The 24,788-nt window shown below is 40.4% G+C and overlaps 1 protein-coding gene across 1 annotated transcript in view; it reads left to right on the top strand.

Moving 5' to 3' along the window:
• The window catches only part of phlpp1 (PH domain and leucine rich repeat protein phosphatase 1), a 47,209-nt gene that overhangs the window by 8,694 nt on the left and 13,727 nt on the right, over window positions 1-24,788 (top strand). Inside the window, exons 2-3 of the mRNA XM_082512743.1 lie at window positions 23,215-23,411; window positions 24,537-24,662. Coding sequence (XP_082368869.1) covers window positions 23,215-23,411; window positions 24,537-24,662 — 323 coding nt within the window. The remainder of the gene's footprint in view (window positions 1-23,214; window positions 23,412-24,536; window positions 24,663-24,788) is intronic.

The raw sequence follows: 24,788 nt of genomic DNA, 5'->3' as shown, positions 1-24,788 counted from the left end.
ATTTCACACGTTCCAGAGCTCAAATCCAATACGCATGTGTTGGTGTGCGCTGAGGTTTTTCTGGCTTTCACTAGTGTATCCGTGTGCCCAAGAGAAAACTGAGCGATCAAAGAATAGATTTACTGTATGCATTTTACTTTTGTTCACATGCGAGCCGCACGTGCGCAAGCGCTCTTAAACGAATAGTGACCATAGAGTCTCAGTGCTGAGCTGGATGTTAGTATCTCGGAGGATTCACGTGTGTGTCTACTGAGGCAGACTTGGAGAGGATGGTGGTGTCAGCTTGTAGCAGTTAAAGCAAGGGGAACTGTGTTCTGTCTAATATAGATTGCCTTCTTGGCTGACATCCACCACCCTCCCCTTCTCTCCTCTCACGCCGAATCATCCTCCCTCTCTCAATTTCTCTCATGATCGATCCTCCTCCCTTTCCTCTCGCTATCTTTTCTCGCATCTCCTCCTCCCTCACACCATCTGACAGTTTGCATTTATCTTCCCATATCTCTATCCTTTCCTTGCTTATTGCTTTTCATTCTGACAATTAGTGGTCACCCTCCTGGTTGTCTTATTAATAAATGACAAAAACCAACAGCTAACATCATTGCTTTTAGACGCTTAAAAGTCTCTGTCTGATTGCTGTCTCCGTGCGTGGATTTGCTTGCTTGGGTATATAGCATGCCCACTGTGTAAACACTGTAAGTAAAAAAGAAACAGGGTTGTATGCAGCTGAAAGTGCCTTTGTAAACAGTTGAATCTAGGCTGAGCAATGTCATGCTGATATGTCACTGTTGTCTGCCAGCCGGCACATCTTTGATAGGGAATTGGGAAAGGGGGTTGGGAAGGGCAGCGGCTTTTCCTGCCCTGTGGGAGAAGCCCATCCTCTTAGCTGTCTGTCAAGCTGCCCTTGCCAAATGCTCCCCGGAAATCTCGGAGGTTTGGAATAGTCGATGTTCACCAAACAAAAAGCAATGAAAGGGTTCCCCCTTCGGGAGGGTCACGGGCTCGGCTGACTGTCCCCGAGCTGAGCACCAGCCCCTGGCCCCGACCACATCCATGAGCGGGGGATTAGAAGCCGGCCAGCAGGGGCTGACTTTATGCAGCTTTGATCAGCAGCAGCATAGCCTAATACCCAACAACATCTGCAACTCTCAGCATTAAAGAGGCCCAAAAAAAGCGGCCTGCTTGCCTGCTAGTCTACTGGACAGAACTGTATCAATTTGGATGTTTCTTTAAATACCACCACTCCAGTGGTGCTTAGACTGATTTGTTTTACAAAGCCCACGTCTCCAGACAGGGTAGCTTGCTTTGTGTTTGAAAATCCAGTGTCTTAGCTTTTTGTTTTCATTAGAAGAAAAGATAGGATCACTTTGCTTTTTGGGGTGGCTCTGTATTTCTTTTTCTTTTTTTTTTACAGATACATTTTCCTGCTTTGTAGAAACGGAACAGAAAAAGCTAAGGAGGTAGAATGTTTTGCAAACATTATTGTGTAAAGAAAGTTACCAGGCGGTCTTTGAATCTTTGTATGTGTCATCTGGACACAGTTAGATAAGGTGTGTTTGGGTGGAGCTGAGCTCATTTCTTTGGACTTTGCTCTAATAGAAAGTGGACAGAGTTGTCATTTCATATCAACAACATATCTGTTGATATGAACTGACCTATTTTGAAGTTCATCTCTCTCAAAAAAATGCTGAAGCACAATGAAAGTACTTCCTCATTGGTGAGCGAATGAAGAAAGAAAGGTTATTAAAAAACAAGAAGGATGCCACCACACGCCAGTGATTTACTGGAACAGATTTGCATGATTACTGCACAAGACACATGCACAGATATTATACTTAAAATTCGAAAATGTTATATCCATAGCGCTCCATTCTTCTTTTAATCTGATCACACTTGGCCATAGTGTTTTTAATTTATTCTTATAGCTTTAATTGCGCTGTTTGCTCCAAAGTAGTCCCTGTATCCAGGTGGGATACACCAAAAACCCACTCAGTGCCACCTGCCTGTCACCAAACACCAGACAGAAAGAAACAAATTGTAACTATTTGATAAAACTGGATAGTTAACGAAAAGAACATCTTAAAGGAAAGTGAATAATTTACTGGCATTCATTAATTGGCCAGAAACACATCTAAGAGTTAATAGAACAGGTTACTGTTGTTCTTTCACTATTTGGTGTTTAGAATCTCAAAATAAGTAGTGTAACAATTTCAGTTTGTCCCAGTTGGATTATTACAGATGCGTTACATTTCCCAAAACTGAACAGAATCATTAGCAGCTACCAAAACATTTATACAGGTAAGATTTGTTATAGGCGCTGGGTGTTAACAGTTAGGTTCATATGTATTTTTGGCATTTCAACTGTTTATCAAAATATATTTTAGTGACATATCTTTAATTGAACGGGATTACGTCAAAATTCATGAATCACAACTCTTTCTCAAGTGACTGCTTGTCTCAGACCCCTTTTTATAGACAGGTGTGGTCTATTCCATCATTCTAGCTGTAGCATTTGCTTTTTGAAGTCGCTGCTGTGAACCCACTGCATGCTGTTTAGGAAGCAATACATGCAAATAAGAAATGCATCAGAGAGATATACATTAGCAATGTGAATGTTTGAGCATGCATTTTAGCTGCTGGCACAAAGGGGCCAACAAACAGCATTAAAGGATTGGTAGAGCATCAGAAAAGAGGAAGTCCTTTATTTTATTATTTTATTTTTGTTTGAGTCCATGGGTTTCAAGTATTTAAAATAAGAATTTTAAATATTATTGTGTCCAACCATACAGTATAGGTATACCCTCCAAGTATTTCTTGACCTAACTGTATAATAGTGGTGTGTCTGTATAGGTGAAGGCTCAACATCAGCCTTTAGAGAATGGACAGGTGAAACTGTCATCAGCAGGGCAATTTGCTAGTCTCTTTCTGTTAGCTGTGCAGTTTGATAATTACCCAGGTCCTGGAAAAAAGTGAAGGCGTCACTTGCTGCACCAGGAAGTTACCCTTCACTTTTCTCTCGTGTCCTTCCCCTGTGGATTTTACTCTCTTGCGCATGCTTATTCTGCCCAGTGACATTCTGTCAGCAGTTCCTGTTTCATTTGTGGTTTCTTTCACATAAACACTTGGTGTCTTTTATCAACTCTCACTTGGCCTCCACTTTTCTATTTTTCCCAGCTCCTCTGATTAAAGACTTTCCCTCTTTTGTTTTCTCACTACCCCCCCTTCTCTCTTGCTCTCTCCCTCTCTCTCCCTCACTGCCCTCCCACCCTGGCACCCCCTCACCCCTCCTCCCTCTCCCTCAGTGCCACTGTGTTCACATGGCCCCTGCATGTGACATGAAGCTGAGCCAAAACACCCCGGATGCCCGCTTCAGCCCTTCGCTATTCCAGACCTTGTTAAATTTTAAACAAAACAAAAGGACAGGGGAAGGAGGGAGGAGGGAGAATGAGAAGAAAGAGAAAAGTGAGCACGTGGGGCCAGGGGAATGTGCAACAACATCACAATTTCATTCATTCACTCGTTCTGTCCCTCTGCATCATCACAAGAGCACAGCCCTTTAATTCTTGCCCTCTGTCCATTTACTGGCGTGAAAGGCTTTCTCTTGTCTCTGTCCTCTCTCTCTCTGCTCTGGGTCGGACTAGTTGAGGCTTCAAGCAAAGATCTGGAGTCTGATTGCTTCATGGACTGTCCTTCTTTGGTATTAAAGAACAACTGGCTTTGCTGACTTGCAGTCTTCATGGACAAGCTTTAGTAGCCTATCTAAAAAAGTAGGCTTTTTAATAGAAATAGCTAGAAATATGGATGAGAAAAAGCAGAAATCACTGGTTTATTAGTGCCTGAGCACAGCTTTGTAAAATGCAGTGACTTGCAGACAATACCTGAAAAGTTGGGACAGGGGTATGTTTACTACTGTGTTGCATCACCACTTCTGTGTTTGGAAAATAAGAAGAGCAGTTGCTGCAGTTTTGATAGCTAATGGATGATACGGGGTTTCAGCTGGTTAGCAGTTCTGGGCCTCCTTTGATGCCTGGCCTGGTCAGGCCAGTTTATCAGCAAATTGTGTAACTAGAGAGTCATACTGCTGGGATACGTGCAGAATGTGGTCTTCCTTATATGAGCAGGGCCTTGTGTGCTGCAAAGCTAAATACAGCAGCCTGACCCATGCCTTCCTCATGCTCTCTCTCTCTCTGCTTCACTGTCGAATCTTTACTCCGCTATCTAATAAAGCTAAAACCCCCCAATAGATAATTAACAGATCACTAAAAAACTCATCATGCAGATGCTCTCTCTGTATTTACACTATGTTGTTTAGTGTTAATGGTGCCTTCACAGCTGTGCAAGTAATCCATGTCATACTATGATACAGTGGCAGGTGCTGGCTTTTGAACTATATTGGGTCTATCTTCTCTATAAGAGGATGTCCAGTCCGGGATTTTCAAAAAGAAGCCACGCAGACTGTGCTAAGCTTTACTCTTTTTAAATGTTGTCCCTTATATACAGAGTTTTTGATTTCTTGGTCATTTTTAGACAGCCACAGTAGAGAGTAGACAGGAGGGTAGTGAGAATGACCTGCAGAATGACCTGCACCTGCAGCCTTTCAGCATGTGGTTTTCCTGCTCAACCAAGTGAGCTGCAACAGCAGCCATACAGAGCGGACAGAAAGGGTCTGTTCGCTTATATTAAATACCAAATAAGTGTTTATTAAAAAAAAACAACAACAATACTATTTCTTAGTTTCAACGTTTGTTTATATGTTTATATTATTTTAAAATCACATGCAGGTCACCAATCTGTTGTGGCTCTAACACAGACAACCATTCACACCTACAGCTAATTTAGAATTACCAATTAGCATACTGTTGGACATAGTTGGACATGCTGTTGGACATAGTGCAGCACTTTGGGTGAAAGTACCCGAGGACTCGAACCACGAAAACGCCATACAGAAGGGTCCCAGCCAGCCAGTGGATTCAAATTCAGCACCTTCTTAGTGTGACGCCACACATCCATGCTGCCAACATGGCAACCCTTAATGTATTTGATCCCAGAATAACTTGAATGCCTGCAGTACCTCGGTGGATATGTGCCAGATTTAGCCAAGCTGTGAGGGTCATTTATAGCTTCTGATAATAAATGGCGGCAAAGGTTAAGTACTTACTATAAGAAGTGATCTTGTTATCTGTATGTCTGGTTTACCCGCAGGTAATGCTTGGAACTGAAAGTGATTTGATTGTGTTTCAGCTTGTTTTAACAGCTAATCAATCAGGAATGAAAAAGTTGTCTTTGCCACTATGCACTGCTCATATAAAGACAGGGCTAACTGAGCTTGATTTACAGTTTTCTTGCAGTAATGGTCAAAACACGTCAGCTCAGTGTATCTCTGCTATCAAATGGCACGTTGCATATGAGGAAAAACAAGTTCAGACAGGAGCCTCAAGCAGCCTGCAGTTTTCAGTCTGCCGAGCATAATATTAATCCCACCATTCACACACGCTTTCTTTATGATTTTGTACACTGCTCTGGTATTCAGCCAGTCTCTAGCTCACTCCAGTGCTATTCTAGTTCTGCACGTATGAAAATGTTGCTGCCGCCCACTTAAATCTGCCTCTTTTTTTCTAAGCAGGAATCTGTCTACACTTTGATTTGTAGCACATGCTCAGTGCACACAGTCGATAATATCACATCTGTTGATGGTGATCATCGCTGTTGTCCTCAAAGCATTTTGTGCAGCATTTTACAGCACAACGACCTATACTTACTTGTTAAGCTGCATTGCCATGTTGTTTAAGCCAGCGGTTCCCAACCTTTTTTGCGATATGACCAAAAATATTTATCACGATATACATTTGAAAATTTGCGATAACGATATAACTGATGATATAATTGACACTAGACAAAATACTTTACAACTCCACAACTTTATTAGTGCAAAAAACCCCATCAATGTATTTTCACTTAAACAAGCAGCTGTTTTTTATGTGCATTAAAGTTATATAAAAACGTAACAGTGCAAATTCCTTGCTGACAGTTTAACCAAAAGGCATTTCCAGTGGAAATTGGCCGATATATCCTCAGCATAACCATGTATAATATCCACAAAACTTAAAAAGAGGTTATACACACACAATACGGTAATATTATGTTGAAGCGCAGTACGTATCACTCCGCGAGGCTCCTGCCTACGATAGCCGTAATGCTCCGACAATCCATCAAGCGGTGCGGCTTCGTAGCTTAGCAAAATCGTATTAAAACATTTGACAGATTCGAGCAACATGTACCACATAAAATCATTTCGAGGTCAATAAACACAACCAGAATTCATACATAAGGCACACGGGATTATAAGGGGCACTGTCGATTTTCAGAAAAATCAAAGGATTGATTTTAAGTGTGCCGTATTTTCCAAACAACACGGTAATAACGGCGGCCCGCTAGCATGCTCTACCAAAAATAGTGCTTTGTTGTGTATCTGACGGACGAAAGCTAAACCAGTTCCACACCACTGAAGTTACAGCATTGTTACAAACCAATTCTGATTCATCCGTTTCATTTAACGATCCACTTTCGCTCTTCTCATCCTGCGTCGCCGCCATGTGCGTATGTAAACAAAGGCACTGCGCATGCGCATTTTACCCATATTCTATCGTGATATTTCATTTTCCTATCGTTGCCCAAAATTACACCGTTATTACCGTGAATGGTATGATATAACCCAGCCCTACATGGCTGTAAACTGAAATACACTAGAGGCAGATTAATCCATTTGCCCACTTTATTATGCCTTCAGCCTTTGAGTTTTAAAGGCATCATGTGCGAGTGGCTGACAGGTACACACACAAAGTCTCGGTCTTAACAAAATATGAAGAAAAGGGATTTAGCTGCCGTGCAGGAGTTAACAGTAAAATATATACATAAATGTACAGAGAGTTGGCAATCCTCCTGCTCCTGTAATTATGATTTTTACTTATTGTCACATTAACTTTCTAAGGCCTTTGGAGCTTCATTATGAACACTGTCCATAAATTAACAAGTAGTTTGTTTATGCCTTTTTAGAACTCTCCAAATGTCATGGAATCGCAGTCGTCAGTGTTGCCATGACTCAAACAATCCACCTGATTATCTGTAGCAGTTTTGCTCTTTTGTGACCTTTAAATATTTTCTCCTTCTAATGGGCGTCTGTGACGGCCTTCAGGCTGTGGAAGTGAAGTTCTGGTATCTCAATTAAAATCCTCTATTTTAGATTGTTAATTTAATTAAATTGGTGGCTTACAGATATGAAGTACAATTATTATTATTATTATCATTAATACGGGAGGACCGTGCTGAAATGCAGAGGGGGATTTCGACTCTGCAGTTGACTTTGGCTCATTCTGGTGTTATTGAAGTTATTTTTTTTTTCTTTTTAGAGCCATGGTGCTCTGTGCCTATACCACATACTGTTTGACTGTGTGTGTGTGTGTGTGTGTGTGTGTGTGTGTGTGTGTGTGTGTGTGTAAATATGTAAATATCCCAAATGTCAAGTTTGTCATCCACGCATTACCATTATTTTCTCGTTTCTCGCCATTTGAAAGAAGAAATATTAGTTTTGCTGAAAAGGGCAGTGGCATGATGATGAGAAGAGAAGGGTGTATGTGAAATGTTCCATCTTAATTACTGTCAGCATTATTAATGCTGTGGTACAAATGAACAGGGAAGCCCAAGGTGACAAACACATGGGAGTCCCTGTATGCTAATTAGTCACCGACGTAAACACAAATGCGTGAGTGTGTGTCTCCATGCTTGTGCAACCCACCGCTATCAGTTTTAACCTTTTGCTCAACATCAAACCTTCGCTCGCTTACCAATTACTATACTCATCTCGCCTCTTTAGCCACTGTATCAGCAGGAGGTGTTGTCAGCCTGCTCCTTATCGCCGCCGTCTCTTCATCCCTAGCTCTCGTATTTCACCCTCCCTTGATGCACTTCCCAGGGGGGTTGAGTGTGAGGTGGGTAAGCCTAAACCTCTCTGTTTGGATGGGTGTTATTGTACTGTGCTTAAGATGACTGTACCCACCTCCCCACCCCTACCTCACTTTCTTTAAGCCCGACATACAGTATAAGGCACTGCACTTTATCAAGGCTGTATAGAGTGCAGCAGAAACAGGCTGCTGCTGCTGTATGCAGGCCATTAGCAACTGCTGAGTGACAGAATGCGGAGGCTGAAGTGACACAGTGTTAGCGCTGATGAGCAACCAGTGTTGCGAACGATAACATAATATGTGTGTCTGTGAAAGCTCTTGCACGATTTGGGTAAATCTTAAAAATAATGCTCCTAAAGGAGAGCATTTTTTTTCTGATTCAGTGATGAGAAAATTTGCACTCAAAACTTTTCTAGAGGCCTGGTCAATATCTTTGTATGGTTTGTTTGCTTTTGTACATGCATAACTGTAGCCACAGTAAACATCTTGCCTCTTGAGTATAATTTGTAAAGTAAAATGAAGATGCCCATTTCAGAAGCCAGAAACCAGCAAATGCTCGGCTTTTTCCCCGAAGTGTCATTAATGAGACATAGTGCTCTCTCAGCTTGTGAAAACAGTAATAGCAGCTTTGGAGAGACCTTCCTTTGGTTTAAAAAAAAAAAAAATCTGGATTCAGGAGACAGACACCCTCTCTACTTTTAAGATTAGGCTTAAAACTTTCCTTTTTGATAAAGTCTATGGCTAGGGTTGGATCAGGTGACCCTGAGTCCTCCCTAGTTATGCTCCAATAAATCTAGGCTGCTGGGGGATTCCCATGATGCATTGAGTGTTTCTTCTTCAGTCACTTTTTTCACTCATTATGTGTTTATACACCTCTCTCCATGTAATTATTAGATATTATTAATCTCCGACTCTCTTCCACATCATATCTTTGTCCTGTCTTCATCTGCTCACCCCCAACTAGTCGTGGCAGATGTCTGCCCTCCCTGAGCCTCGTTCTGCTGGAGTTTCTTCCTGTTAAAAGGGAGTTTTTCCTTCCTTCTGTTTTCTTTGTATCTTTACCTTACACTATAAAGCGCCTTGAGGCAACTGTTGTTGTGATTTGGTGCTATTTAAATAAAATTGAATTGAACTGGATTAAAAACAGCCCTTTATTTTTATGACAGAAAACCTTTGTTTGCTAGACTTTTTGGCACAGCCCGAAGAGCATGTTGTCTCACATTTTAAGGTACCCCTCGTGTACTGAGTTCTGATGGTAATTATAAAACATTATAGCCAACATACTAAAGGAGCTTGTGAATGTATGCTTGAGTTCATATTGGGTTTAAGTAAAAACTCCTCGAGGCAGATGCTGTTAACACGGCATTGTTTCTTTGCTTTGGGATTTTCTTTAATTGCAACTTCATACTACACTGCAGTCAGCCTTTGTTACATTGTGCATGCATTTCCTGTGTGCTAGCTTTCCTCATGTGTTTGTCAAAGAGCTGTTAAGACCAAAGGCGAGTGCTGCATCATTCATGAGTGTGTGCCACCCTGTGCCCAGACTGCAGTGACCCATAGCTGTCAACAGTGTATCCTTGAACATAATGGCACAGGTTGTGCTGAGGACACACTGCAGGGACCACTGGCATGTGGAGGTCTGTGGGTGGGGCCAGGGGATGGGTGGGCTAGTTGGGGTTGTAAATGGAGAGAAGCGCTGAATAAAGCACTAATATAAATGCAGTCATTTCTCTCTTTTTGTTTTAATTTTCTTTTTTGCTTTCGGGTACTGCCTGTACCAGTATATTTCAAAAGATGGCTAAGGTTTTTATAGGTTTGCAAGAAAAAGAGAGAGAGCGAGAGAGAGCAAGAGAGGGGTCAGGCTGTGAGTAACCTGGGCTAGAAATCATTCCCTACCCACATGAACAGCCACTGAACCACTGGACAGAAGAAAGTGAGGAAAAAACAAAGTGTGAATAACAGCTGGAGATACTGAAACCTGACATTATATATACAAGGTTTATGAAGAAAGATGTGTAGTAGGGCTGAACGATATATCGCATTTGCGATAATATCGCGACATGATCAAGTGCAATTTTCTAACCGCAAAGGCTGCGATTATACTCTGGACATGTCCAAATTCATGGGCTGCATCCTCCTGAGGCCGCATTTGTAGACCGATTACGTCACAGCGACGCGCCGAAGGCTGTCCAAATTACTACCATATCCCAGAATTCATAGCGCGGCCCAGCCAAACTCCAGTTTCCAGCAATGGCGGCTGCTACTGAGTTTTAAAATTACTCATACTAATCTTTCAGGGTCACAAAATAAACTTTTAACATATTTTCAGGCGAGAAAGTAGTTGTGTAAACATCAAATATCTGCTCGGTTTATCAAGATATCCCATATTTGCAAAAGTGCTTCGACGTTTTCAGAGGCGTCTGCTACCCACCAGCTCGACAGCTAGCCGGGAGCTCGAGGGTTACTGATGCGGCCGAGAACGGCACAACTCCCGGCACATCATTTTCAGATCACCGCGGAGTTTCGCTGCTCGGGTTAAACGTAATATATAAGTCACTTAGACAACCTAAAAATGTTATTGTTGGGCTTTTTTCAGTGTTTTGTTTGTTCGTGAGTAAATCGGTTTGGCTGAGATTAAAGTTATTAGATTAGATAAAATAAAACTTTATTAATCCCCCGGGTGGGTTCCTCCTTGGTTTTCACACAGCTGACTAAACGTCAAACAGAAAACTTATTAAACAGAAGTATGAGACAGTCGAGAATTTATACCAGTGTCTGGTTATATTTTAGATAGCAAGAAGCAGACGGCCGAGTTTATTAAACTCCACCGAGACAGCGGTGACGCTAATCAGAACTAGCCTTCTGATTAGCTAATCAGAACTAGACCGTCCAATTTCACGCCTTTAAATTTTAAAGGCGTGTTTGTGTGTGTGTTTATACAATTGCTATTATGTTTGCACTTTATGTGTAATGTTACTGACTGCAGAGATCAGTAAGATGTGTGTATTTTTTATTTATTAGTTTTATTTATTTAATATTATTTTTTAATTTAATGACTGTCTAGTAGTTCACAGATGTCGAAAAACTGAGTGTGGTAAAGCCACTGATTTTTTTTTATGTATATTTCTGCAATCTGCACATTGTACTGACTTTCATTTTAATGTTTACACCAGGGTTCCTTGTCAGCACTTTATGCTCAGATGTTTGTAAGCTAAAAATAAACTATTGTGTATGTTCAAATATACAGTTGTGATTGAAGAAGTTAAATAAAAATGTCAGTCATCAATTCATGCATCACCTCATGTCATCATAACAGAGGTCTGTCTTCCAGGAAAGAACAGTTTAAAATTAATGTAATATAGTATTGGCCATACTATATGATGTATTGCTTGTCTTTGTTTAATAATACAGAAGACAAAGACCTTAAAAAATAATCGCATATCGCATCGCAATCGCAATATTGGGGGAAAAAATCGCAATTAGATTATTTTCCATAATCGTTCAGCCCTAATGTGTAGGAAAAAGGAGGAATTTTGGTCCTGCTGAGGGTCCTATAAAATATTTCATATGCACGCACACACAGAGCTGAAACCTGTGTGTGTGTGTGTGTGTGTGTGTGTGTGTGTGTGTGTGTGTGTGAGAGAGAGAGAGAGAGGAAGCAAGTAAGACAGAGACGCATTACATAACTGGACACCATGGCTTTCCTGCCAGTTTACTATCACACAGCAGTAACTCAGTTCACACGTGTGCAGGCTTGCTTTATTTTGTGTGTGAAAGCTTAGCAACCTCCCGTTTGTTTCTCACGCGTTCATGACCTGCTGGTAATTTATGATTTCCCTACTTAGCCAACCTCTTCCACACCAGAGGACAAATTCAGCATGCAGTGCAGCTCCACATGAAACAGCATTATGTTATGTATATAATATAAAGGCTAGAAGAAGGGTTTGACAGGAATTACATCTGACTTTTAGCTGGCAAGATATTAGACAGCTATTGCAAGTGACTGAATCTTGATTCTTCTCGCCTCATTTCTTAAACAAAACATACAAAAACACACACAAAAAAGGTTTTACTTCTGTTTGAAGCAATCCGCCAATACTGGCTGAACATGTGTTTTTTTTTTTTTAGGTCATTTGTGTTACTAACATAATAATAACAATGATGATAATAATACTAATAATAACAATGATGATAACTTGAACTGATCATTTACAGAACAGATGATGGACAGTCACTGTGACATTTTAGTTATGCTTCTCGTGAGATGTTTATTACAGTTAAATTATCGCAGTGACAGTTTTTTGGGGAGCTATTATTACTTATTTTGTTATTCAAAAAAACTTTTTTGAGTATTTTAAACAAAATATGATCAATAAAATGAATACTCATCGTCAGCGGTAATCATCCACTGTAATTTACAGACATAACTCATCTGAACTACAAAACCTAGCTCACTGATTTTATATTATCACTCTAAATCTGTCAGCTGGAAACGACAGTATTTTGTGTATTTTCAGGTTTACTGCTGACTGAGATTTACTCCCATAACATTTTCATTGCACTTTCCTCTTGTGAATCTTTCTGCCTGAGGTGACAGAACATGCCACTAGCCAATTCATCCCGTCTGTTTATATTGTGCATCTGTTTGTCTTTACATCTATTATCGTTTCACTTCTTCATCTTAGCCCATTTTTATCTTGTTCTTGTTGGCGTCAACTTTTCTTTCTTTCTTTCCGTAGAGCTCCATTTATTTGCATCGTTCTCTCTGTTGCCTTATACTAGACTGCCATGCTTCCACTATTGATGCTTTTAACATGCCTTTTGGCCCTCATCTTTTTCTGCATTTGTAGAAAAAGATGATGCACAAGCATACTAATAATTAATTTGGGAGTCCAACAAACTTCCACAGCCTTGGAATTATACTCATATACTCATAACACCCATGCTTTCAGTTAATTTGTAGTACACGCTCCCATGCAAAAAACTGTATGCATTCACTTGAATACAAAAGAAAAGCTAATAAATGAAAAAAATCCCCACAGCTCTTGTGTGTCTGTGTATGAATGTGTGAGCTAGCTGACCGGGAGGCCTGTGTATTTCAATGTAAGGTTTCATAACACGCACTCATTACATAACAGCAGCAGGAGTGGAGCTGGGAAGAGAGAGGGGGAGCACAAATGTACGTCAGTATCCAACCCTTTCACTGGCAGGAAATCACTGGGGAACATCTTTTTTTCTCTCACCCTGATGCCAGCACCTGAATTTGAAGCATCCATAATACAATTCTATCCACTGCACCTAAGTGGTGTTTAGTGTTTTTTAAATAACGTGATGAAGCATGTTACCAGTGTAATGGGTGGCTTGAAGGACTGTGTTACTTTTATTTAAAGGCACAAACTTTATATATTTAATATTTAAATAGCTGCACAGGATGATTCGCTAAACACTTGTTGAGCCTTTATAACTCCTCGTGCCAACGGTCAGGCGCATGTTACACATTCATACATCGTTTGCATTTGCAATTGCGTCTGCCTTTCAGTACTGATTTATCTCAGGTTAATATGATCTGATATGGAATGATATTAAGTGGACTGAGTTTTTTTTTTTCTTTCGCCAGCGTGCATTAACTAACGTTAGAAATTAAAAATGCAGAAGTGCAAGTGAGTGTGCAAATGGGCAAAAGCGAAGTGACAAAAAAGGCAGCGTTAAAGACAAATTCATCTTCAGATAAGACAACCCTTCCTTTACCCAGTGCTGCTCTGCATCCGGGCATTATCCCTGCAGGTGGTGGGTGGTAATGCAATGACCTGATAACTGGAGTTGTACAATGCCTTTAATAGCAGAGGACTGTTTAGTTCCCTTCTTCCCAGGGGCAAAGGGTAATAATGGTTTGATGGAGAAGATATCGCAGGCTGTGACCTCATTTGGATTCAGGATGTGTTTCACTGGACTGAGAGTTTGAGAGAGTGATATTTTGTGTAGTGTCTGCGTGTGTGTGCATGTTGCCCTCCTTGGTGACAAGTTTAAAAGAGATGAGCTTTCAGAATTTTACGGCATCCTTCACACTAATAATTGTCCACCTCATCCTCTCTGTTGTGATAGAGTGATGTCACATGGGCACCTGGGTCACTACAATACCCTAGACTCCAGTTCTCATCTCTCTGGCTCTGCTGTGCTACTGTTGGGGGGAGGGGGCATCACCTCGGCTGTGCTGTTAAGACTGAAGGATGTCCACTGACAGCAGACAGGAGCTCGAAGCTGAATGTAACTCAAACTGGAGCCAGTAATTAAAGCACTAGAAAAAAGTGAACACAGACAGTAGACTACCTATCATATCCAATATCCTTATAAAAGATTACTCATCAAAATGACATTTTTATACTTATAGCAGGCTCTCTTTCTCTGATTTATAAGGTATTACTAGGTATCTGAATAATTCAGAATGTTAGAAAAAATATAGCTTTATGCTAGCCACAGTAGTTCGATCTTTTACATTATTGCCCATTAATTTTAGGCTTTTAATATTTTTGATGCATTCATAAACGAGCTTTAAACTAGACTAGAACAATATTGTTTTAAAAATGCATTTTTTCTTGACTTTTTAACTCAAACTTTTTCCAGTTAGCTTAGCTTAGCATAAGAGACTGCCCCTATATGCTAACAAGTTCACAATGCTAACAAGTTAATATTGGCTTAATGTTTTTCAGGTTAATCGTAGTACAGTATGTTGTCACACTAACATAAAGTAGACAATAGTGTTCCCATATACTAATAGGCTCACATATGTTAATGTCTATATTTTTGTTTTTTACGTTCATCTCATCTTTACATTAGCTTACCATGTTATCATGCTAAGTTAATATGCTTAGCATGATAACATTGCACGATAACACTTGATGTATGCCAACATGTTATCATACATAATTTACAAGATATTGGCCTCATATCTCAACAGGCTCACGACGCTATCATGTTAATATTGAGAATGTGTAATATTTTTAAGGTTTATCCTATTAGTTTAGTATGTTACGCTGATAACATTTGCATAATGTACATGATGCTGAGGGAGGATCTTTTTTTCCTCATCTAACAAAAACTAAATTCTTAACAGTTTCATATTTTGACCCTTGAACATTTTATTAAACTTTGCCTCCCTTTAAAAGTTTAAATTATTCAGACTTGAGCCCTAAGACAACAGGGAAATTTAGAACATTCATGCTCAGCACAAAGTAAGTAAGAATACACAGATGCTGTATTTGCCCAACTCTAAGCACTTGTGCAAATTTAGTGTCACGCAGTGATAATGCAGGAACACTTATTTCCCATGCAAACATCCACCTCATCTCCTTATCACTTTTTACACAAAGGACAGCTTGACACATTTCACACATCAACACCTCTTTAGTCCCTGAGGCCAAAGCAATCCCTTCTGTCTGTTTGGACCGGTTTGTGCAGTAACATCTGGAAAGTTTTAAAGAGCGGTTTGTAGGATTACGAAGTTACAAATTAAGGGTTACTCATTACAAAAACGATGAAACTGTGCGGTTTAAACGGGCTTGAGACCTTCCTAAAAATTTCCATTGTGCACTATGTTGTTTTTTATCACTACCGCACATTCACAGTTCAGCCTGTGTATATCTCTGAAAGGTACAGAGAGGTAAAAATGTAATGTAAGGGAAAATGTGGAGTATTAACATGAATACAGCAAGCAGTCTGTCACCCGTGATGGCTTTTGCCACCTTCGAGCATGGCTCATCAACCACTGCCTGTCACTTTTCATCTGAGTAATCACCTCAAGTCTTCCACAGAGAAGGAGTACTGCTGAAGAAATAAAGAAAGGAATAGCAAGACTCAGACTGAGGGACACAGCAAGTAAAATGTAGGACAAATATCACTCTCTTGCCTGAGACAAGTCACCTTTGAGTAGGTATATTTTGACTTATTGTGTTTGTATATGTTTGAAGCAGAAGCATCTATTTTGTGTTGGAGAGTAACAGCTGACGTTACTGTTTTACATCTCCAACAACTCCTCTCAACTCCAGTTTCCTTTTTGTAAATGTATAAGACATCTCATCAAAGTCTCTTTTAGTCGGTTTTCTATGCAGTTAAATATTTATATGATTCATTTTGGTTGCATTTAAAGAAGCAATATATATATATATATATACTGACTTGGAAGCATTTATATATCACCAGAGTCTTGCCAGTCATTAAATTGGATTGGTCATTGCTTCTAATAAACAAGTGTGTCTTTACAAGCTCATGCTCGGTTGTGACTTATGTGGGTCATTGATGCCCTACGGTATGGCATGCCCAGTCCTTTACAGATAGTGTGCTGATGTCAGGTTGTATTCTTATTATTACCGAGAAGATCCACAAGAAAGAAGTGTTGATCTGTTAAATAGGAGATGGATGTAGAGAGGCTGGCCTAGTTGACTGATTGCTAACAATGACGGATGACGGGGACATCAGGGCATCAGTAGTCAGATTTTCTAGTGCGCCAGAGTCAGCTCAGGGCTCTTTATTTCATGTCACTGGACGTTATTGCCCAAAAAACTATATACTTTGCTGGTAGATATCATACAATATAGATGTCTGTATTCAGAGAGGGCAAGGTCCTCAGTGTCAGTAGTAGCTGTTACATCTTCGTGCTTAATCTTAAATTAAACATTAATGTGTGTTTCACAGGGCTGAAGTCCTGAAATGAACTGAAGAAGTGGAAGTGCTACCATAGCAGTAGACTAAAATGGTCTTTGGCGTGTATAATTTTGTCATCTGGATATTTTCTCTCTCTTATCAGTGATTGCATTTCAAATCATTGGGACGCAAGACTAGTGGGACCATTATTTGACCAAAATTTGCCTTTGCAGGCTAACTCTCGCTCTGACTGTTTCAGTATTTTTAGGATGTACAGGATTTTCAAAGGCTTCTTGGAGCTGGAATTTACTGGAAGATTGTGCAGTCAAAAATAGAGAGAAGTGTTCTTTAAGAAGAAATTAACCAGCGGTGTTTTTATATGTGTTTTATTTTTTTTCCAAGTATTGCAATTGGATTCTAGGGACTCATTTGTGTGTACAGTAAAAGCAGAACAAGTATTTTTACTAATGATTAATTTTTTTTAACTATACTCAGAGGTGCCGAGCCCACAAGGGCTTACAGGAAGAAAGTTATTCTTACATAGAGAAGCAATAAAACTATGGGGAAGTATGCAAATGCTTAGCACATTATGCAAAATTGGATAAGCTGTGCTATTTCTTTCCATTGCATCGTATACCACATAAATAAATATATGGCCGTCTCAGAAACCGATGAATTGAATAGCTTCTAGTGAAAAATCTAATTGAGTTGCAGATTTCAGAGTGTACCTGTAAGCTTTTGCAGAAGTAAGATTTTCAACATTGAGAGAAAGTCAGGTTTCTAATAGTGCCGTTTGTTCTTTCATCCTGTGAGTCTGTGCATATTTATGTTTGTGTTAAAGCAGTAGTGGTGCACACACTTGAATATTTGAGCCTAATGTGGAAGGGAAACTGTTATTTCCTGAGCCTGGGGAAAAGGAAGGAAACCATCTTTAGATACCAACACACACACACAAACTGTACTACTCCAGCTCCTACATACAGTAGGGCTAGGAATAGACTGACTTCTGAACATGAGCACACCCACCTTAAAGAGCCTGACTATTATTTTTCAAATTCACAGTCTTATGCATTGGCCATATAATACGGGATAGCTAACCACCTTGAGTAACACCCATCGTTGTTTATCATGTTTTCACTGCAAGTGGGATGTGGTTCATGCATTTGGAATAATGACAGATGCCTCCTATAACTTCCTTCCCCTACAAAAACCAGGAAAAGACCCTGGTTTTCTCTGATCTACCTCTGTAAACAGGATGCTCACGTCAGAGTCGCACCCATTTCTCTGTTTCCTACGTTGTGCATTCCCATGGCTAGACTGAAATGTACTTCCATCCAGTCATCCCACGTCCATGTGAGATGGTTGTAAACGGCATTGTCAGTACAGGAGTAGCTATCAAACTTAGCACAAAACCAGCCCACTCAAGCTGACTGTATTCTTCTCCTTATGAGGGAAAAAAAACACTTTCTGATTTTGGGTCAGAATTGGATGGATGCACGCATGAAGATGGTTAATCACTGTCACACTGTCTGTGTGTGTGTGTGTGTGTGTGTGTGTGTGTGTGTGTGTGTGTGTGTGTGTGTGTGTGTGTGTGTGTGTGTGTGTTATGTCAGCGAGGATAAGAGTAGGAGGAGGAGTGGGGTGTATGAGTGCATGTGTGCACATATGCTTGTGTGGGAGAGAGCATGCTCCAACAAAAGACCTAAAAATAGTAAGACTATGCTCATGTGACATATTGAGGCTAAAAGCTTGTGAATAATTTGTTTAATGCAACACATTCTCCTCATAAGCTCTGTCATGAAAACATGTTCCTGCTAGTAACCTCTGCCAGCCAGCAGGTTGGAAGAGAAAGTTGTATCCAGCCTGTTTCAGTACCTCAGTTGGGTTTTCTGTCTGTTCATGGATGGCATTTGGATCATTTTTATATGTTTCAAGCAGGTACAGTAGTCGAGTTAAGTAAACACAGATACCAACCTGATAGTAACTATGTACAGTAACAGTCTTAGTTTAACTTAAAATTTCAGTCTTTTAAGTTGTTAAATATATCTTTACGTTATCAGTTCAGTTCCTTATCCAATCTTCCCCTTCCCCACGTTTCCTCTTAATGGAAACGCGTATCTACTGTTTACCTCGCTTATCCGAACCATTTATTACAAGTTGAAATTGAAAGTAGACACCTGTTATATTTGTCTGTTGCCTTGTGAATGTATTTGTGTGCGCCACTCGACTGGACTAAAGTTAAATTGGAAACCAACTTTGCAAAATGTAATAGACTTTTATTTCCTCTCAGATATGTGAATGAGGCATTAGGATTTAGAAATGCGATCAAGGTATAAACAAGTGTTTGGCTTGTCGTGTCTTGTCTTGCCAAGACGACTTGTTGACTTATTTGAAGCTGCGCATGCAATATCATTATATGCAATTATATGCAACAGGAATGATGTTCCAAATCTGTGAAAAGAATAAAAAGGGAAAGGGACCGCTTTCCTAGTGTCTGGTATTTTCTTGTCTGTACCTAAAATACTTTATACACGTAGTCACAATAATACAAATCATTAATGGTGTTTCCTGCAAAGTGGATGGTAATAATGTCTCTTTAAAGAGAGATAAAACCTTCAGTTTCATTTGCTCCTTTCACACTCCACTTGTTTCAGAAGTACAATTAAATGAGTGTGGAGATCAACAGTGGGGGTTGTGGGGGGGGTTGCACAGAGGGAACAGTTTGTGTTTTTTTTTTTTCTTTTTGAAGGCAGCATGAATGACAAAAACAGAACATCCAGTGATGTTCACTTATGCCTTATTCTCAAGCATGAAATGTCACAAAGACAGTTTGTTGAGTTTTTGTTTTTAACAGATATATATTATTTTAACAGCACCTACAGTTCTTAATAAATCTATTAACCACCACCAATGTAAGGTTTTTGCTACAGCTGCCCTAAATTAACAGTATTGCTCACTGACATTTTTTGTTTCTGTAATGGATCTTACTTTTTTTTTTTTAAAGTAAAGCACATTATTATTATTATTTTTAAATAGAAAGTACATTTGTGTGTTTCTTGTTTTTATGACAGTTGGTCTAATAAATTTAAGCACTACACTTAACACAAAATCTCCTTGAATCTCGAATTCACCATCTCAGGCTGAGTGCGACGTAGTACAGATGCCAGATTCATGATATTACATATTTGGTTAAAAAAATGCCTGTGAGGATTTGAATAATTTAAAACGTACAGAGATAGCTAATCGCTTATTCACATATTTGGAAAATATTGGTAATTACCTAATTGGATTAATGCATTAACCTAAAGTAAGAAAACAGAAAAAGAATGTTACATATATCCTTTCACATCTTTTAAGCTAATTAAAGCACATTTATTCGCACCAATAGGCTTTCAGCTTTTAATGCCTACTGTGAAGTCAAAACTGGCTGCCAGAGCACTGAGAGAAATTCTGAAAGAAATGTTAAACATATTGTCATATACACTGGACAATAAACAAACAAATCCTTTTGATCATAATGAGCTTTGTGCACAGTATAAACCTTGTTTAAGCTGTTGTTACCGGCAGATCTTCACATAAAACAGTAAGAGTCATCTTTTTTGCCTAGAACCACAGACCCGATATGACTCATAATATGCACATAAATAGATTTTTTTTCTGCTTAATACATATTTCTGTCATTTCTGAAGTGTGTGTTAAGCTGCAAACGTGGCGTGTGTTTACCATGTTTCACTTCATATTTTGCTCACAGAAGTTTTTCTTCTCTTTAAAATCGAGCTGCTCCTTCATTTCTTATCTTAAACTTCTTTAGAGCCTTGCCCTCTGTCAGCCGCCCTGTAGTTTTAAGAATACCGATACAGCTCTCCACTATAGTTATGCACGACTCGTAATTGACATTTAACAACAGTGTTTTGTGTTACATACTCAGCATTCTGTCAGAGCAAATATCCTTTTGCAAACGAGACTATTGATTCTGCTGTGAGCACAAGATTAGCTTGCACCACTGAGGAGATGTTAGGGCTCAGGCGCTTTGCTAATTTCAATAAATAAATAAATAAATAAATAAATATCCTGGGTCGGTTTGAAACTCTGCATCTCTCGCAAGATAATCTGATAATCATCAGATTAAAATGTGTATGTATTCTCGTGACCGTCGTCTTAACTACGCCAGCTCATGCAGTGCCACACAAGATACAATCTGCATGTGAAAGACCTGAATTATTTAAAGCCATGAGAGTGTGTGCAAGTTCTCACTTGCTTACCATACTGACTCTTTCTTCCATTAACTCTCCACTGCACCTCCCCAGCCCCTGCTTTGCTTAGCGTTTAGAAGGAAGTGAATAATGTGTGAAGGAGACGCCACAAGAAAGATGTGGATAGTTTAGAGCGAGCCACAGGACAAAAGACATTTTTCTATAACCATCTGTCGCTTGGAAAGGAAAACTTCTTGCGCCATGCCACAAATCTCTTAGCCAAATTAGAAAGCAATGAGGTTAAACATGCTGCGAAAGCAAAACATTGAAGCTGCAGATAGCAAGGGGGAAATCCAAAGGCAGGCAAGTTGGACAGATAGAAAGGCGAGATGATAGAGGGGAGGAGGACAGCACACGCCAGCCCAGGGAGATTTTTGCGGAGGTGGAGGTAGACAGAAAGCAGGTAGATGTTTAGACAGAACGATAACACAGCCTGGCTGACAGAACGCCTGATAAGCAGCCTGACTGTCAGGTTTGGCAGGCTAGCAGTGAAGTGAGAGATGCATGCAAGGGGGAAAGGCAGACAGACGGGTGAAACTGAATAAATGAGACCCAGATATTGTAAAAGCATCATTTTAAAAGAGGTTTACCTGGGGTTGAATTTGAGAGTGGGCTGCACTGTTTTGAATGCAAATCTGGACTATTCACTTCTCAGTCTAAAGCAAAGCATCCAATGGCCAATTTTGAGCTGCCTGAATGTTCATCGGGTTCCTGTTTTTTGTTTGTTTGTTTTTTTTGCTTGGTTTTTGAGTGACATCTTGACAGCTTGGTGGCGCAGTGGTCAGGTGACCGTAGGTGTAAACTTGCGAACATGAATGTCTCACCGTATTAGCCCTGCAACAGACAGTGACTTGTCCAGAGTGCAGAGCCCAGTGTCATTGTGAGCTTTTAGCACAGAGCACTGTTATAACAAAATATAGACTCAAATAATCAGTAGAACGGTTAAAGCCTGTTTGCTGGGTTTGACTTGTGCTTTATATTCATGGGAAACTTTCACTATGCCTTGCTCGTACCAGACAACTCTGACCCTACGATCTGAATGTTGCAACAAAAATCAAGGCTTATCAGACCAGGCGATGTTTTCCAGTCTTCTGTTATCGATTTTGTGGGGATAGGTTAATTGGATAATCCAAATTGCCACTAGGTGTGAATGTGCAAGTGAATGTGAGTGTGAATGGTTGTCTGTCCCTATGTGTTAGCCCTGCGACAGACTGGCGACCTGTCCAGGGTGTACCCCGCCTTTCGCCCTATGACAGCTGGGATAGGCTCCAGCGCCCCCCGCGACCCTGAAAAGGATAAGCGGAAGCGAATGGATGGATGTTATCGAATTTCAGGTCAGCCTATGCGAATTGTAGCCTCATTTTAATGTTCTTAGTGGCACCCAGTAGAGTCTTCTGCTGCTTCAAGGTTTGACACATTGTGCATTCATTGATGCTTCTGCATTCCTCGGTTGGTTATTTAAGTTACTTCTCTTTAAGCTACTTCTCGTTCCTTTCAGCTTAAAGAGTTCAGGCCAAGCTCTTCTGACCTCTGGCATGAACGAGGCCAAAAGAACTGCTGCTTCCTGGATATTTTCTCTCCTTTGGACCATTTTCTGTAAACCCTACAGATGGCTGTGTGAGAAAATCCCAATAGATCAGAAGTTCCTGAAATACTCAGACTAGCCCATCTGGCACCTGCAACCTCGCTAAGTTCATAGTCAACATAGTCAACTGGGGGTGACCGTGGCTCAGGGGGTTGGGAAGCGTATCTGTAACCGGAAGGTCGCCGGTTCGATCCCCGGGCTCTCTGTCCTGGTCGTTGTGTCCTTGGGCAAGACACTTTACCCTACCGCCTTCTGGTGTTGGCTAGAGGGGCCGATGGCGCGATATGGCAGCCTCGCTTCTGTCAGTCTGCCCCAGGGCAGCTGTGGCTACAACCGTAGCTTGCCTCCACCAGTGTGGGGCCGATGGTTGTAGCCAGGGCAGCTGTGGCTACAACCGTAGCTTGCCTCCACCAGTGTGTCAATGCGAGAGTGAATGAATAGTGGCATTGTAAAGCGCTTTGGGTGCCTTGAAAAGCGCTATATAAATCCAATCCATTATTAATTAAATCTGATTTCTTATCAATTCTTAGTGTGAGCTTGCACATCTTGACCATGTCTGCATGCTTAAATGCATGGTGTACCAAACAAAGTGACCCATGAAAGTATATGCTTTTGAGTGGTGTTGTATAGCTGTCTTCACTACCCTAACTTTCTCTGATTTTCGAAAAGTTTCTTCAGTGGTTTCACGTGGATTCTAACTGCAGCAGTAACTGATTCTGTCTAATCTGTATTCACGTCAAGTCTGCAGTGCTAACTGGACAAAACATTTCTTTCTCTGTTTCAGGGAAGCCCCAGAGCATCGAGAGCTCAGAGAGGGTCCAGCTGTCTGGAACCTACAACGTTCGGAAAGGGAAGCTTCAACTACCAGTCAACCGCTGGACCAGACGCCAGGTCATCCTGTGCGGCACTTGCCTCATCGTCTCCTCTGTGAAGGAGAGCCAGACAGGGAAGATGCACATCCTGCCCCTCATTGGAGGAAAAGTATGTAAAAGTCACACCATGGCAGGGCGTTACTGTTGTCACATAATCATTTTCTTTTCTCCCTCTTTTACCCTGGTCTTTTTATGGTGATGTTATATAGTTTATGCCTCGGATCATAAACCTATAACATGATATCATCAGAGAATGACCTGATAAAGTCAATGTTATTACCCTCTTCAAATGCCTCCCTGTGCAGGCAAGTTTGTCCTTGATGAAATGTCACCTTTAGTTTGACATCAAATACTGCTTCCTGCTTTGTTCATTTTAGCTCTCAAGGTCAGACAGGAATTGTGCAAGCCAGGGCTAAAGCACTGATGTGTGTTTTTTTTCTTCTTTTCTAATTTGGAGTCGAGACACACTTTAATATTTAGTGTAATGGATCAGTATAGCGTTAAAACAGCTTTATGTCACTGTAGCGTTTTAAATTGCCTTCCCAAAAGTGACCTTTATCCATTTATTGCTTTATGTGCGCATGTGTGTATCTGCTAAACAAGCTCTAAGGGCTCCTCTGAAAAGCCTTATCTGCTTGTCTGCCTGATACAAAGAACACTCAGTGTGTCACCACGCCCAGTTTTTAAACATTTCACACACAACACATTGACCTCGAGTCAACCCTCTTTTCTGTTTCTCTGTGTTTGTCTATAGTGAGTTTGCGTGTACGCCTGCTAGTATTCTGTTCAAACAACATAAGTAGTCAGCCATTCACCGAGCCTGCTGGAGTATGTGACTGTGGATGACTGAAAAACAATTTCACATGCACACGTTTTGTTTCTAATGTCAGTCACGTGTGTGTGTTATTTCATTATACGAACGTGCGTGCTTTTTCTCTTTTTTACAGGTAACTGAATCTGACTAGCCTGCAGACATTTAGTGTGTTATTTGTTTCAACTGAAGTCCTTTTTATATATATATATATATATATATATATATATATATATATATATATATATATATATATATATATATATGAGAGAACTAACCTATGTAGGCCTCCGTGTTTCATGTTTTCCTTTCACTTTTCTTTTCTGATGCCTAAAGATGAGCTCTTTAATTTATATTCAGAAGTGGATAAGGGATGTCAGTATTTTACACTCCAGTGACATTATTGTGTGTGTCTGTCTCCAGGTGGAGGAGGTGAAGAAGCACAATCATTGTTTGGCCTTCAGCTCAGCAGGGCCTCAGAGTCAAACCTACTATGTCAGCTTTGACAGCTTCACGGAGCACCTGCGCTGGCAAAGACACGCTGCCAAGGTATTGTGTGGGCAAAAGAGTTCGAGAAAGAAAAGGAGGAGCATATACTCCCTGGGCACTACTTTTGGGTCAGCTGCACTGTACGTTACAACACGCTCAACTGCATTACACCCACCACAATGCCGC

The sequence above is a fragment of the Aulonocara stuartgranti genome, assembly GCF_965226115.1.
Source record: "Aulonocara stuartgranti genome assembly, chromosome: 18".
NCBI lineage: Eukaryota > Metazoa > Chordata > Actinopteri > Cichliformes > Cichlidae > Aulonocara > Aulonocara stuartgranti.
This window is presented reverse-complemented; position numbering and strand designations above follow the sequence as displayed.